The 14,593-nt window shown below is 35.2% G+C and overlaps 1 protein-coding gene across 5 annotated transcripts in view; it reads right to left on the bottom strand.

Annotated features, from left to right (window-relative positions):
- Positions 1–6,725: 6,725 nt before the first annotated feature.
- The window catches only part of FOLH1 (folate hydrolase 1), a 63,753-nt gene continuing 55,885 nt past the window's right edge, over positions 6,726–14,593 (bottom strand). For all 5 annotated transcript variants that reach the window (XM_067750838.1, XM_067750839.1, XM_067750840.1 and 2 more), the window contains 4 exons: positions 12,970–13,234; positions 12,615–12,696; positions 8,639–8,731; positions 6,726–7,310 (listed from right to left, as the gene is read on the bottom strand). In XM_067750838.1, coding sequence (XP_067606939.1) covers positions 7,121–7,310; positions 8,639–8,731; positions 12,615–12,696; positions 12,970–13,234 — 630 coding nt within the window. In that variant the 3' untranslated portion in view covers positions 6,726–7,120. The remainder of the gene's footprint in view (positions 7,311–8,638; positions 8,732–12,614; positions 12,697–12,969; positions 13,235–14,593) is intronic.

Here is a 14,593-nt window from a genome sequence, read left to right as displayed (position 1 = left end):
AGTCACCCCTGGACAAAGTTGCCTTTTAAAGGGTTAGACTCTCCTGAGGCCACACCTACTTCTTGAGATTGGATAATAGCTTCAAAGGGAAGTGGAAAATACTGATGTTTACTCAGAAAGGTGTGAAAATGGTTGATTGGGTTTTCGGTATATAGAAAACCCAATCTTAGGGGGTTGAGAGCCTAAAAGAATATAGACTTCTTTTGGGGTAAATATAAAAAAAAAATTGGTGAAAACTTTTAAACAAAATACTTTATATATGTTATATATACATACATAATAATATACATCAATGTATATGTTTCTATTAATATGAATATAATATAGTAATTATTTATACCATAATTATGTGAGTAATTATATTTAATACAATGCATAAAGATGACTGTTTTTTATTGGGGTATAATTGACATATAACCTCATATAACTTTCAGGTATATAACATAATGATTTGCTATTTGCATCTATTGTGAAATGATCACCATATTAGTTAACATTCATCACAGCATGTAGTTAAAAATTATTTCTTTTGTTATGAGAACTTTTAAGATCTACTCTCCTAACAACTTTTAAATATGCATTACAGTATTATTATCTGTAGTTACTATGCTGTACATACTGTAGAATATTATTATTATTTTTTTTTTATATACTTTTTTTTTTTTTTTTTTTTTTGCTTTACGCGGGCCTCTCACTGTTGTGGCCTCTCCCGTTGCAGAGCACAGGCTCCGGACACGCAGGCTCAGCGGCCATGGCTCACGGCCCCAGCTGCTCTGCAGCATGTGGGATCTTCCCGGACCGGGGCACGAACCCGTGTCTCCTGCATCGGCAGGCGGACTCTCAACCACTGCGCCACCAGGGAAGCCCTAGAATATTATTTTTAACAGAAGTGCCATACTACCTGTATTTTGCTGACACCTATCACAGTTTATCAAATTACCAATGCTTACATACATGTTATTTCACTAAATTATCTATTGTTTGTTAATTGAAGCACTACTTATAAAAAAATATGGGAGCTTCCCTGGTGGCGCAGTGGTTGAGAGTCCGCCTACCGATGCAGGGGACACGGGTTCGTGCCCCGGTCCGGGAAGATCCCACATGCCACGGAGCGGCTGGGCCCGTGAGCCATGGCCGCTGAGCCTGCGCGTCTGGAGCCTGTGCTCCACAACGGGAGAGGCCACAACAGTGAGAGGCCCGTGTACTGCAAAAAAAAAAAAAAAAAAAAACATATATATATATATATATATATATATATATATATATATAAAAATTGACCTTGCTAGAAATTTTTAAAGTGAAAATATAAAGATCAATAGTTTTTGAATTTTATTTTATTTTTTTAAACAGCAGGTTCTTATTAGTCATCCATTTTATACACATCAGTGCACACATGTCAATCCCAATCTCCCAATTCATCACACCACCACCCACACCCGCAGCCACTTTCCACCCTTGGTGTCCATACGTTTGTTCTCTATGTCTGCATCTCTATTTCTGCCTTGCAAACCAGTTCATCTATACCATTTTTCTAGATTCCACGTATATGCATTAATGTATGATATTTGTTTTTCTCTTTCTGACTTACTTCACTCTGTATGACAGTCTCTAGGTCCATACGCGTCTCTACAAATGACCCAATTTAGTTCCTTTTTATAGCTGAGTAATATTCCATTGTATATATGTACCCCATCTTATTTATCCATTCGTCTGTCAATGGGCATTTAGGTTGCTTCCATGACCTGGCTATTGTAAATAGTGCTGCAATGAACACTGGGGTGCATGTGTCTTTTTGAATTATGCTTTTCTCTAGGTATAAGCCCAGTAGTGGGATTTCTGGGTCACATGGTAATTCTATTTTTAGTTTTTTAAGGAACCTCCATACTGCTCTCCATAGTGGCTGTATCAATTTACATTCCCACCAACAGTGCAAGAGAGCTCCCTTTTCTCCACACCCTTTCCAGCATTTGTTTGTAGATTTTCTGATGATGCCCATTCTAACTGGTGTGATGTGATACCTCATTGTAGTTTTGATTTACATTTCTCTAATAATTAGTGATGTTGAGCAGCTTTTCATTTACTTCTTGGTCACCTGTATGTCTTCTTTGGAGAAATGTCTATTTAGGTCTTCTGCCCATTTTTGTATTGGGTTGCTTGTTTCTTTAATATTGAGCTGTTTATATATTTTGGAGATTAATCCTTTGTCCATTGATTTGTTTGCAAATATTTTCTCCCATTCTGAGGGTTGTCTTTTCATCTTGTTTATAGTTTCCTTTGCTGTGCAAAAGCTTTTAAGTTTCATTAGGTCACATTTGCTTATTTTTGTTTTTATTTCCATTACTCTAGGAGATGGATCAAAAAAGATCTTGCTGTGATTGATGTCAAAAAGTGTTCATCCTATGTTTTCCTCTAAGAGCTTTAGAGTATCCAATCTTACATTTAGATCTCTAATCCATTTTGAGTTTATTTTTGTGTATGGTGTTAGGAAGTGTTCTAATTTCATTCTCCTACATGTAGCTGTCCAGTTTTCCCAGCACCACTTATTGAAGAGGCTGTCTTTTCCCCATTGTATATCCTTCCCTCCTTTGTCATAGATGAGTTGACCATAGGTGCGTGGGTTTATCTCTGGGCTTTCTACCCTATTCCATGGATCTATATTTCTGTTTTTGTGCCAGTACCATATTGTCTTGATTACTGTAGCTGTGTAGTATAGTCTGAAGTCAGGGAGTCCGATTCCTCCAGCTCTGTTTTTTTCCCTTAAGACCGATTTCGCTATATGGGATCTTTTGTGTCTCCATACAAATTTTAAAATTTTTTGTTCTAGTTCTGTAAAAATGCCATTGGTAATTTGATAGGGATGGCATTGAATCTAGATTGCTTTGGGTAGTATAGTCATTTTCACAATATTGATTCTTCAAATCCAAGAACATGGTATACCTCTCTGTTTGTATCATCTTTGATTTCTTTCATCAGTGTCTTATAGTTTTCTGCAGACAGGTCTTTTTTCTCTTTAGGTATGTTTATTCCTAGATATTTTATTTTTTTGTTGCAATGGTAGATGGGAGTGTTTCCTTAATTTCTCTTTCAGATTTCTCATAATTAGTGTATAGGAATGAAAGAGATTTCTGTGTATTAATTTTGTTTCCTGCTACTTTACCAAATTCATTGATTAGCTCTAGTAGTTTTCTCGTGGCATCTTTTGGATTCTCTACATATAGTATCATATCATCTGCAAACAGTGACAGTTTTACTTCTTTTCCAAGTTGTATCCTTTTATTTCTTTTTCTTCTCTGATTGCTGTGGCTAAAACTTCCAAAACTATGTTGAATAATAGTGGCAAGAGTAGACATCCTTGTCTTGCTCCTGATCTTAGAGGAAATGCTTTCAATTTTTCATGATTGAGAATGATGTTTGCTGTGGGTTTGTCATATTTGGCCTTTATTATGTTGAGGTAGCTTCCCTTTATACCCACTTTCTGGAGAGTTTGTATCATAAATGGGTGTTGAATTTTCTTGAAAGCTTTTTCTGCATCTATTGAGATGATCATGGTTTTTATTCTTCAATTTGTTAATATGGTGTATCATGTTGATTGATTTGCATATATTGAATAATCCTTGCATCCCTGGGATAAATCCCATTTGATCATGGTGTATGATCTCTTTAATGTGCTGTTGGATTCTGCTTGCTAGTATTTTGTTGAGGATTTTTGCATCTATATTCATCAGTGATATTGGTCTGTAGTTTCCTTTTTTTGTAGTATCTTTGTCTGGTTTTGCTATCACAGTGACGGTAGCCTCATAGAATGAGTTTGGGAGTGTTCCTTCCTATGCAATTTTTTGGAAGAGTTTGAGAAGGATAGGTGTTTGCTCTTCTCTAAATGTTGGATTGAATTCACCTGTGAAGCCATTTGTCCTGGACTTCTGTTTGTTGGAAGATTTTTAATCACAGTTTTAATATCATTACTTGTGATTTTTCTGCTCATATTTTCTATTTCCTCCTGTTTCAGTCTTGGAAGGTTAAACCTTTCTAAAAATGTGTCCATTTCTTCCAGGTTGTCCCTTTTATTGGCATAAAGTTGCTTGTAGTAGTCTCTTAGGATGCTTTGTATTTCTGCGGTATCTGTTGTAACTTCTCCTTTTTCATTTCTAATTTTGATTTGAGTCCTCTCCCTCTTTTTCTTGATGAATCTGGCTAATGGTTTATCAATTTTGTTTATCTTCTCATTAGAGGAGGAAGATGGCAGAAGAGTAAGATGCGGAGATCACCTTCCTCCACACAGATACATCAGAAATACTTCTACACATGGAACTGCTCCTATAGAACACCCACTGATCACTGGCAGAAGACCTCAGACCTCCCAAAAGGCAAGAAACTCCCCAAGTACCTGGGTAGGGCAAAAGAAAAAAGAAAAAACAGAGACTAAAGAATAGGGATGGGACCTGCACCAGTGGGAGGGAGCTGTGAAGGAGGAAAAGTTTCCACACACTAGGAAGGCCCTTCGCAGGCGGAGACTGCGGGTGACGGAGAGAGGAAGCTTCGGAGCCTCGGAGGAGAGCGCAGCAACAGGGGTGCGGAGGGCAAAGCGGAGAGATTTCCGCACAGAGGATCGGTGCCGACCAGCACTCACCAGCCAGAGAGGCTTATCTGCTCACACGTGGGGACGGGCGGGGCTGGGAGATGAGGCTCAGGCTTCGGTTGGAGCTCAGGGAGAGAGGGAGTCCAGGAAAAAGTCTGGACCTGCCGAAGAGGCAAGAGATTTTTTCTTCCCTCTTTGTTTCCTGGTGTGCGAGGAGAGGGGATTAAGAGCGCTGCTTAAAGAAGCTCCAGAGACGGGCGAGAGCTGCGGCTAACAGCGAGGACCCCAGAGACGGGCATGAGACGCTAAGGCTGCTGCTGCCACCACCAAGAAGCCTGTGTGCAAGCACAGGTCACTCTCCAAGACCACAAGTTATAATGTGAATCAACTCCAGGTAACAAATTGTCTCTTATAAAATGAATAAATGCAATAATCTCTTCTAAACTGGACTAAGGGTGCCCTATTTGTGTTTCTGAGAGACCATAATATTTTTGCTCTTTTTTTTCCCCAGAGTTTTTGATTTACATATAACTCTGAGTTGTCAATCAACAAGTTTAAATATTTATTTAAACTTGTTGAAATTTATTTAAAGATACGTCTATAAACTAAAGGTGTTAAAGATATGTAAAGTATTGCATTTCACTACCTGTGTTCTCAATTGATTCAACACAATCATCCAATCTATATGAAACACTTACTTTTGCCTTTCACGTATGGTAGGTGAACCAAAACAAGATAGCTGAGCCTTCTCCCCCAGAAAACTTATTGTATAGTTAGAAAGATAAGGCAAACACAAAACAATTTTTCAAAACATTAATCACAAGATTTAATAAAATACAACTGAAATGCTTAATGCAAAAAAGATTTAAAGAATAAAATAATAATAAAATTTTTATGGAAATATAATCTGAACCATATATGTATTTTTAAACTTCTTAGTGTCCACATCATAAAAGGTAATTTAAAACATTTGAAATGAATTTCAATAATATACTTAAATATATTCAAAAATTATCATTAAAAATATAAATAATATTGAAAATATTAATGAGCTATTTTACATTCTTTTTTCTATACTAAGTTTTTGATGTCCAGCATGCATTTCATATTGACAGCACAGCTCAATTCAAACTAGTCACATTTCAAGAGCTTGATATCTACATGTGGCTACCCTATTAGGCATTATGGAATTAGACAAACCACCTATTACATGGGAGACACATTGTTTTCAAATCCTCAGGTGACAGAACAATTTCAAGCAGTCTTAGGAAAAGAGGGTGGATTGGAACCCACTATCTCCAAATTCCATAGCAATAGATGAGCATTATAAACAGTCTCATGATAATTTTAGAGGAAAAGTTGTCAAAATCAGCCAGTCTGTTTGCTTTGTAAGAGAGGACTAATTGGCATCTGTACTTGGCATCTTAATGTCCACCAGTGAAGTTCTTTATTTTCTGGATACTGTGAATTGTATTCTTTAGGCCTTTTGTAGAATTTCCAAAGACTAGACTTTTCTTAGGATATTGTACGTTAGAGAAGATTAGGTTATCTTAGGTGTAAACACAAGCTCAAATCATTTTGATTGGATTTACACAATGGCCTAATTTATTTTTAAGGAAACATCTACATGTTCCTGCAGTCCTCAATCCAAGGGACAGTGATTGCTCCATATATCTGTAATTCTTATATTCTGTTTTTTTAAAAATAATTATTTATTTATTTGGCTGTGCCAGGTCTTAGTTGAGGCACACAGGACCTTCCTTGCAACACGCGGGCTCTTAGTTGCGGCACGTGGGGTCTAGTTCCCTGACCAGCGGTCGAACCCGGGCCCCCTGCATTGGGAGTGTGGAGTCTTAGCCACTGGACCACCAGGGAAGTACCTGTAATTCTTATATTCTTTAAACTTCTTTTCACCTTTTACTAGACAATACTTCATTGCTCCAATGCTATTGTAATTAATTATTCTTTACGTTAACTTTCTCTGTTTATGTTTCTGTGTGGTTTCTCTGTCTTGACTAAATGCTAATGCATAAGTGTTATATCAATGCAAGGGAATGCTCTGTGTCAGTGGACTCTAATGACCTACAGCCACAATAATACATGGATGAAATGTCAAAAGTGAGTGAAAAAATCAAGTCCTAGAAAAATATACATGGTACAATTTTATTTATAAAAATTCTAAAAATACACAACAAATAACAGACTGATGTTTTCTACACGTGCAGTGACAGGAGTAGTTTTGTAAGTGCTGAATTAGACATGACTCTCTGATAATGCCACATAAGTGTATTAAAATTTTACTCTGTTCTTAATTTCAACACTTAGTCCAACTTCAGAATAACTTTCTATAATTACAGAATAAAAATCATCCATCTTCCTTATTCGATATATATGGAGAAGAAAAAAGAATGCCAAGGTGGATATATGTATCTATCTGTATCTATATATGTACATAACTTTATTTTTCAGTTTATCAGTACATCCAACATGATTCTTTCTGAGTGATACATCATACTAATTCAACGTGTTCCCCAAAGAAACTTCTTAGGCTACTTCTCTCAGAGTCCCTGCTGCAGCCTGCACGGTGAAGGCTGCAATAGAAATGTGTCTCTTCACTTCTTCCCAGGCCTTGGAAGGATCCACCTTGCTTTCAATATCAAACAGAGCATCGAAGATCCCTGGGAATGACTCCCCCATATACTTGTTGTGGCTGCTTGGAGCATAGATGACATGTCTGTTGATAAAAATAGTTTGCTATCAGTTGCTCGAATTATATATACAAGGGAAAAAACAGGGACATTCTACAATTCGTGGATTGTATAATTCTAATTGCTACTTGTCAACTAAATTTACAAGTTCAATCTCCAAAGACTAGTCTATGAAATATGTGGCAATTAATTATATTTTGACTTTAGACAGATGACTTAAAGTGTCTCAGAGCAACAAAAATGATGACAATGATAGCAACAACAGCTTGTCACCTACTATGGATCACGCTTGGCATTCAATTATTTACCTATCATTTTTCTAATCCTTGAAAATAAACTCTACAGAGTTGAGATTATCATTTCAAAGAGGAGGAAATTGAGGTCTGGGCGATGAAGTGATCACTCTCAAGGCACACTGCAAGAAGTGATGACTTCAAAATACCACTCTATCCTCTGAAATGTAGCACAACTGTGATTATAGGGTTTAATTTGTGACCAGACAACCTATCATTGTGTTTTCCTCCTATTTAAAAAAGAAGTCATGTTATAATACCTAGTGTCAAGCATGAAGAATCATTCAAAACAGTTTTAAAACATTCAACATGACCTAGGAAGAAGGTGATGTTTTTACTGAAGGAGCTTAGCCAGTGCATGTAACAGCCCTGGAAGAGAAGGACAAGTTCCACAGTAAAGAGGTAAAGAAGGAAAGGAAAATGATTATGCCACTAAGGGGGATCCATTCACCCTGTTTGGATGATGCCCTTATGCCCAATTCCAATTCTTTCATAGATAATCCCTAAACAGAAAGATGAGGTCGTTTCTGGCTGGTCAATGATCTAATTCTTTCTGAATACTTAGTAAGATCAACCTGGGGACAGTTGGTGTTTATGAGAAATAATTATAATTGTCAAAAATTAGAAAAAAACTAAATGTCAACATTAAGAGATAGAGTAAATAAATATATATCTTTATTATGCCTTATGTATATGCATAAATATACATATATTCAAAATAAAATGAGAGGGGCTAAAATTATGTATACCAAAGGACAAACATGATTTTATATCTGACAAGTAGAGTTGGGGAGATTTTTATTTTCTACTTCTGACTTCCTGGGTTTTCTAAATTTCCTGCAATGAACATATACTCTTTTATACATAGAAACAAAAAAGATAATAAAATAAAGATCTGTAGTAATCATATTACATTATATAAATAAATAATATATTTATCATTTACTACATATATTTTGGAATTTTTTATATGCTTGCAAGAAATCAACTATATTTTTCCCACAGGGCAAAAAATAAGAAAAAAATTATATTAAAATAAAGAGTCATATTTTTACCCTTACCTATAGAAAGGCCTGTCTGGTAATCCTAAAGGATCAATAAATGCTCGTTCCAAAAACATCAGTTGATCATTCATAATTCTTAATAATATTGGGCTGGAAAAGGAAAGGAATACAGTTGTAGCTTCATGAAAATATGTGCACTACTCAGCAAACTAAAAATTCAAAACAAAACTAAACACAGCTAATATATTTTAACTTCCTATAACATGCAAATTAAGAACAGTAGCATGCATAGTTACATTTTTTTAAATCCTACAAAATACTACTCTGCTGAGGCTTATAAAAGGACTGAAAAAGTTCAATGTGCCCATGGAAAAAATATATAGTAATTTTTATTTATATTGAAATAATTAATTGATAAACCTAGGTATTCAAATACAGGCAAGACTTTTTTTTTTTTTTTTTTCCGGTACGTGGGCCTCTCACCGCTGTGGCCTCTCCCGTTGCGGAGCACAGGCTCCGGACGCCCAGGCTCAGCGGCCACGGCTCACGGACCCAGCCGCTCCACGGCATGTGGGATCTTCCCGGACTGGGGCACGAACCCGCGTCCCCTGCATCGGCAGGCGGACTCTCAACCACTGCGCCACCAGGGAAGCCCCAGGCAAGACTTTTTTCATCTTAAGTCTCATAAACATCTGTTCATAGAAGTCATTTCAATATTGAAATGGAATAGTCTATTAATGTTTAGTAGGGTACCTGGGGAATTATACATATTTACCAAATGACAGCTAATAATATTTTTATTATTATTTTTAAAGATAAACCTATCATGAACAAAAGGGGTGGTGCTTATTTCACCCTTTCAACAATATTTGAATGCCTGTTATGTATCAGACACTTCTGGCTTTCACAGAGCTCACATTCCAAAGTGTGCGGTACAGCGTTACTATAATAAAAATGACTCAATACAACTGAAAATTTACCAGCAAGCCTGGAGTAGGGCAACAACGTTATTAAATTCAACCTATTAAGTCTGTCATAATGAGAAATAACCATTACCATAAGGAATCATAAATTACTTTATATAAAAATTTATCTTAGTTTTGTTATTTTTTAGATTTAATAATAAAACAATGTGCCCATTACTATTCTGAATGTTTATAAAATTTGTTCTTTTTAATCTTCAGAGCAGTCCTCCAAGTTATGCAGGATAATAGCCCCGTTCCACAGATGAGATACTCAGATTCAGTAGATAAATGACTTGCCCAGGTTCACAACTAGAAAGTTTTAGAGTGAGTGGTAGCTCAGTACTATTCCTTCAACTGTACTGTGTTGACAACAGGAAGACAGACTAATTAAAGGTCCCACAGATTGGATTTGAGCTATTTTCAACATTCATTTATTTAGCATCAAGGACTCAGGTTTTGCGATAGTATAAAGCTAAACTGGGCATACACTTTACCTGTGAGCAGTTCTCATAAACTAACAAAGGCGGCAACTGAATGAACCATAATTTCAATAAGACGCTACAGGTTTCTGAACCAAATTCATAAAGCATTGCTACAAACACAAAAATTCATGTGGTTACGCACACACCCCATTTGGATGTTCCTTGTACAGAGCAGGGTTCAATCTGAAATATCCCTGGGAGGTAAATGCTCACAGCACCAGATGTATGTAAACAGGATCTATTTCCACCAGAAGCAGGCTGGCCTCCCTAGGGTTGGAGGAGGTAGGTCTTGAGGTTGAATACTATGTGAGCATAAAAGTACCAGGGAGTCAACACTCTGTACCCTTTGATGGGTTAAGGGATTGATTTAAGAAAAGCAGGATTCAAGAAGTGTCTCTTCCTCACATTTCAAAGTTTTGGTTGAGAAATTCAACATCTACTTTAATTTACTTTAGCCAGCATTTACTCATATTATGTACAAAGCATGGCTCCAGGTGTTTCAGGATATGTACCTTAACTATCATTTAGAGATGGTAAGACAAATACAGAAATACTCAAGGAAGTGAAAGCTCAGTGTCCTGGATTACCATACCATGCCAACAGCAGTTCTCCACAAGGAAGAAACGTCATTTATTTAATGATAGAAAATCAGCTTAATAGACTATATGGTGCTTGGCATTTCTCTAAAATTTATTTATAATTGTTGATTTTTTACTCACATAAAAAATTTGGAAAGAATTGTAAAGTATAAGAAAAAAAAATCTTCCTATTCACCCAAGGATAACATGATTATCATACTAATTGGTTTTCTGTAAGATTTTCTCTATATTCAATAAAATATTGTATATGTACAATCTTATGACCTTTTTGTTTGCTTAACATTTTATTACAAATATCTTATTATACTTCCTTTATAACCATCAGTGTTAATCTTTACAAAATGTTTAAATGGGTGGACATCTGATTGTTTAGTAATTTCTGTCCTCATAGGTATGAAGGTTGTTTTGAATTATCTGGTATTATAATTTGTAACTTTCTCTGAGAAGCCATTTTATTCCCTCAAATTTGAAACTCTTTCCTGAAGAAAAAAATTCAAGAAATAGAAATACTATGGCAAAGTGTAAGAACCCTGTCATGGCCCTAGAAACTTTAACAATATGTATTTATGATTTTTAATAGTTTAAAGCAATTCACAATGCTATCAGAAAAACATGAGAGCATCTGCTTCAGTGTACTGACTGTAGCAATGTGTACAAACAAGTTTTAAATTGCTACTCATTTGGTATGAAAATAGTATGACATTATTTTCATTTGTATTTTTGAATTATTAGTAAATTGAATACTACATTATTTTCATTTGTATTTTTGAATTATTAGTAAATTTGAATTTTTTTATCTGTTTCTGCACAGGTGGTATCTTCTTTTTGAATGATTTCTCTTGATGATTAGTACCAATATTTCCAACTTTGTTCTTTTGATTTTCTTATCAATTTTCAAAAAAAAAAAAGTATTTTTATTATATCTATATTACCCCCCTGTCCATATTTTCTGGAAAAGAGTTTTTCCAGTCTTTTATCTTTGATTTGCAGTATCAGTTTCCATATTATTAACCATTTTAATATTCTCAAATCTGATTGCATTGTTATTTCTAAACTTGGAATCTCACCTCCAAGATATTTCAATTTTTACTAAAAATTTCTTCTATCCCTGTTGTTTATTTTTGCATAGAATGTGAAGTGAGATTTTGAATTCACTTTTTTATCAATTCCTGAAAGAGCTTATACAATATTATTGTTGAATACCTTTCTTTCTCATTTGACTTTAATGTATCCTTCATTACAAATACATCCTTGTATATCATTGGTCTATTTTTTGTTCTGTCTGCTCTTTGTCTTTCTATGTATTCCTGCATCAGGCTCTAAGGATTTGATATTTGTATCGTCACAATATTTTTAATATATAGTAGATATTCACTCTCAAAATTCTACCTTTAAAGAATTGTCCCTAACATTCTCTTTTTCTCCAGTCTTAAAATTTTGTTCATATTATGTTTTACTTTTGTGATTTTACAAAAATTAATCCCAAATGCTTAACATCTGGAAAAAAACTAATGGCTTTACCTTATTTGCTAGTCTGGATATAGAGAATTTTTCTAGGTGGAAGTGGAGATTAGGAGCTCTTTGTGTGGGTAATGACATTAAGAAAAGGGAGGAAGAAGGTGTGTTTTGGGAATAGGAGAGCTTGGTTGAAGTATGATTTACAGATGTTGAAAGAACAGGAGATAAAACTGGAAAAAGATGGGGACACACAGTGGAGGACCTTCAATGTTAAGGCGGAAATTTTGTAACTACCACTCAGTTGGTAGTAAAGAAGGTACCAGCATTTCTCAACAGCACATATGCCACTCAGAATGTCAAAAATATCTCTTTGAGAGATATTGCAGCCCTGTATAGCCTGTTAGAATGAAGAGAAAGAAAGCAGAAAAAAACTTTCCAAAGATACTTCAACAACAAAGATGTCAGCTAGTATTTCTTTTTCATTATATCTATTACATGCAAAACTTATATCTATATATATACAACGTACTTGTTTTTGTCCAAGTCTTGCAGTCTCTCACTGAAGTTAGAAGCAATTTCTGTAAAATTCTTCACTGCAGAAAATAGTGATTCTGAAATAGAAATGAGGACCTAATGGCACTGTTCTATAGTTTAAGCAAAGGAAACAATATAGAAGGTTGTTCTCTTTTGTATTTAACAAGGTATTTATACTTTGTATATTGCAAGACAGGCATCAATGAAATGGAAGATACATTTATATGCATAAAATATTTGATCATATGGAATAGCAATAAGTAATAAATGGGCCTGAGTTAGATCATTACATTTTAGAGATTAATAGAAACATACAGACTGTGAATTTTGAAAAAGGAAGGGTATCATACCAAATGACACATTGTATGTTTTCATTTCTTGTGGATGTTTCATTGAAATATTGTAGATTTTATCAGCATACTTTCTTAAAACGACAGCATAATCTCGACAGTCAAAAGGGAGCACTATGGAATTGGCTAGTTCGAAGACGATTCCTCCTCGAACCTGAGCCACAGCAAGGTGATACTTAAAAGCTGGATCATAAAACTTTTCCACTAATTCATATGTTTCATAGACACTGTGATACAGTGGATAGCTGCTGAATTTGTTTGTTGCCTACAAAAAAACCAAAAAAACAAAATATATCTCTCATGAGATAACTTATATAAAATGCATAGTATCATAGATACTGTTAATATTAGTAAGACTGTTTCTGTCAGCAATGAATAAAGGAAAGTATTTAAGTACCTCAATAAGCCACTTACTAAAGGGTTAATATAATATTAAAACCCACCCCAGGTTTTCACCAGTTAAAAAGTATGTGTATATAACATAAACAATACTATGAAAATTACCTTGGAAAAAAACCTAACATTCTTGCCTTTAAGAAAACAAGGGATGTAATAGAAATATTTCTGAAATAAAGACAAGATAATGTTGCATTTGGGTGAAAACAATTTAAGAAGACAGAGAATCATTAGAAGCAAGGAAATAAGCATGATACAATATTATATAGGGCAATGCTGCAAATCGTTTAATGACTGAAATTCCATGAATAACTTTCTGACAAGCAGTGTGCTGACAAGTAAAGAGTGAACAGTGAGGATTTCAGCAGTAGATCCAAAATCTCACTAAGTAAAGAAGTAATGCTCAGGCGGGTATAAAAAAAACAAGAACATACACAAAAGGCAAGAGAGAACAACTTTTCAAATTCTGAGTTGCTGATTTATGCCTTTTGCCCGTCGTTTAGATGCTTATTCTTTTTTTTTTTTTTAACTGATAGAACATTTTATATAGTGGTGCATTGAGAGTGGGACTCTGGAATTAGCCTGCCAGAGTTTGAATCCAGGCTTCATGGCTTATTACCAAATAACTCTGGGAGGTTATTAACCCAAAAGTTATTAACCTTTCTTTGCTGTAGTTTTCTCATAAGTAAAATGTAGATAATATTAACATCTACCCTCATCACCAGCCCCAGTGGTAAGAGATTATAAAGATTTTCTGTCTGGGGAGAATAACTCGCCCAAGACAAAAGACCTATAGATTCTCTGCGTTAGTTGGCTCTCAATGAAGCAACAAGAACACGCATTCTCAATCCCTGTCTTGTGAGGCCCCCCCTACAACAAGCACCACCCCTGCATACAGGGCTTCAATCAGCTTTTTATGGTCTCACTCCCAAATAAGATACATTGCCAAAGAGGACCAGACATTTGAAGAAAGTCTTTAACTTGAAAGATACATACCAAGCACACAAACTAAAATAAAATCAACCCACGCTAAGGAGGTACTACGGGAATGGAGGGAAACAATAAAAAAGAATGAATGAATGGCAGAGTTGAGAAAAATATCCCAGAATGTAGAAAAAGACACAGATAAGAACACAAAAGAACAGATAAAGACATTGGAAAATAATGCTACAGATGCTAAACAAATTAATAATGGTTTGAGAAAGAGGAAAGAGGGAATAATCAAAGA

The sequence above is a fragment of the Pseudorca crassidens genome, chromosome 9, assembly GCF_039906515.1.
Source record: "Pseudorca crassidens isolate mPseCra1 chromosome 9, mPseCra1.hap1, whole genome shotgun sequence".
Taxonomy (NCBI): domain Eukaryota; kingdom Metazoa; phylum Chordata; class Mammalia; order Artiodactyla; family Delphinidae; genus Pseudorca; species Pseudorca crassidens.
Note: the sequence above shows the minus strand (reverse complement) of the source record. Positions and strands in the feature narration are given on the sequence as shown.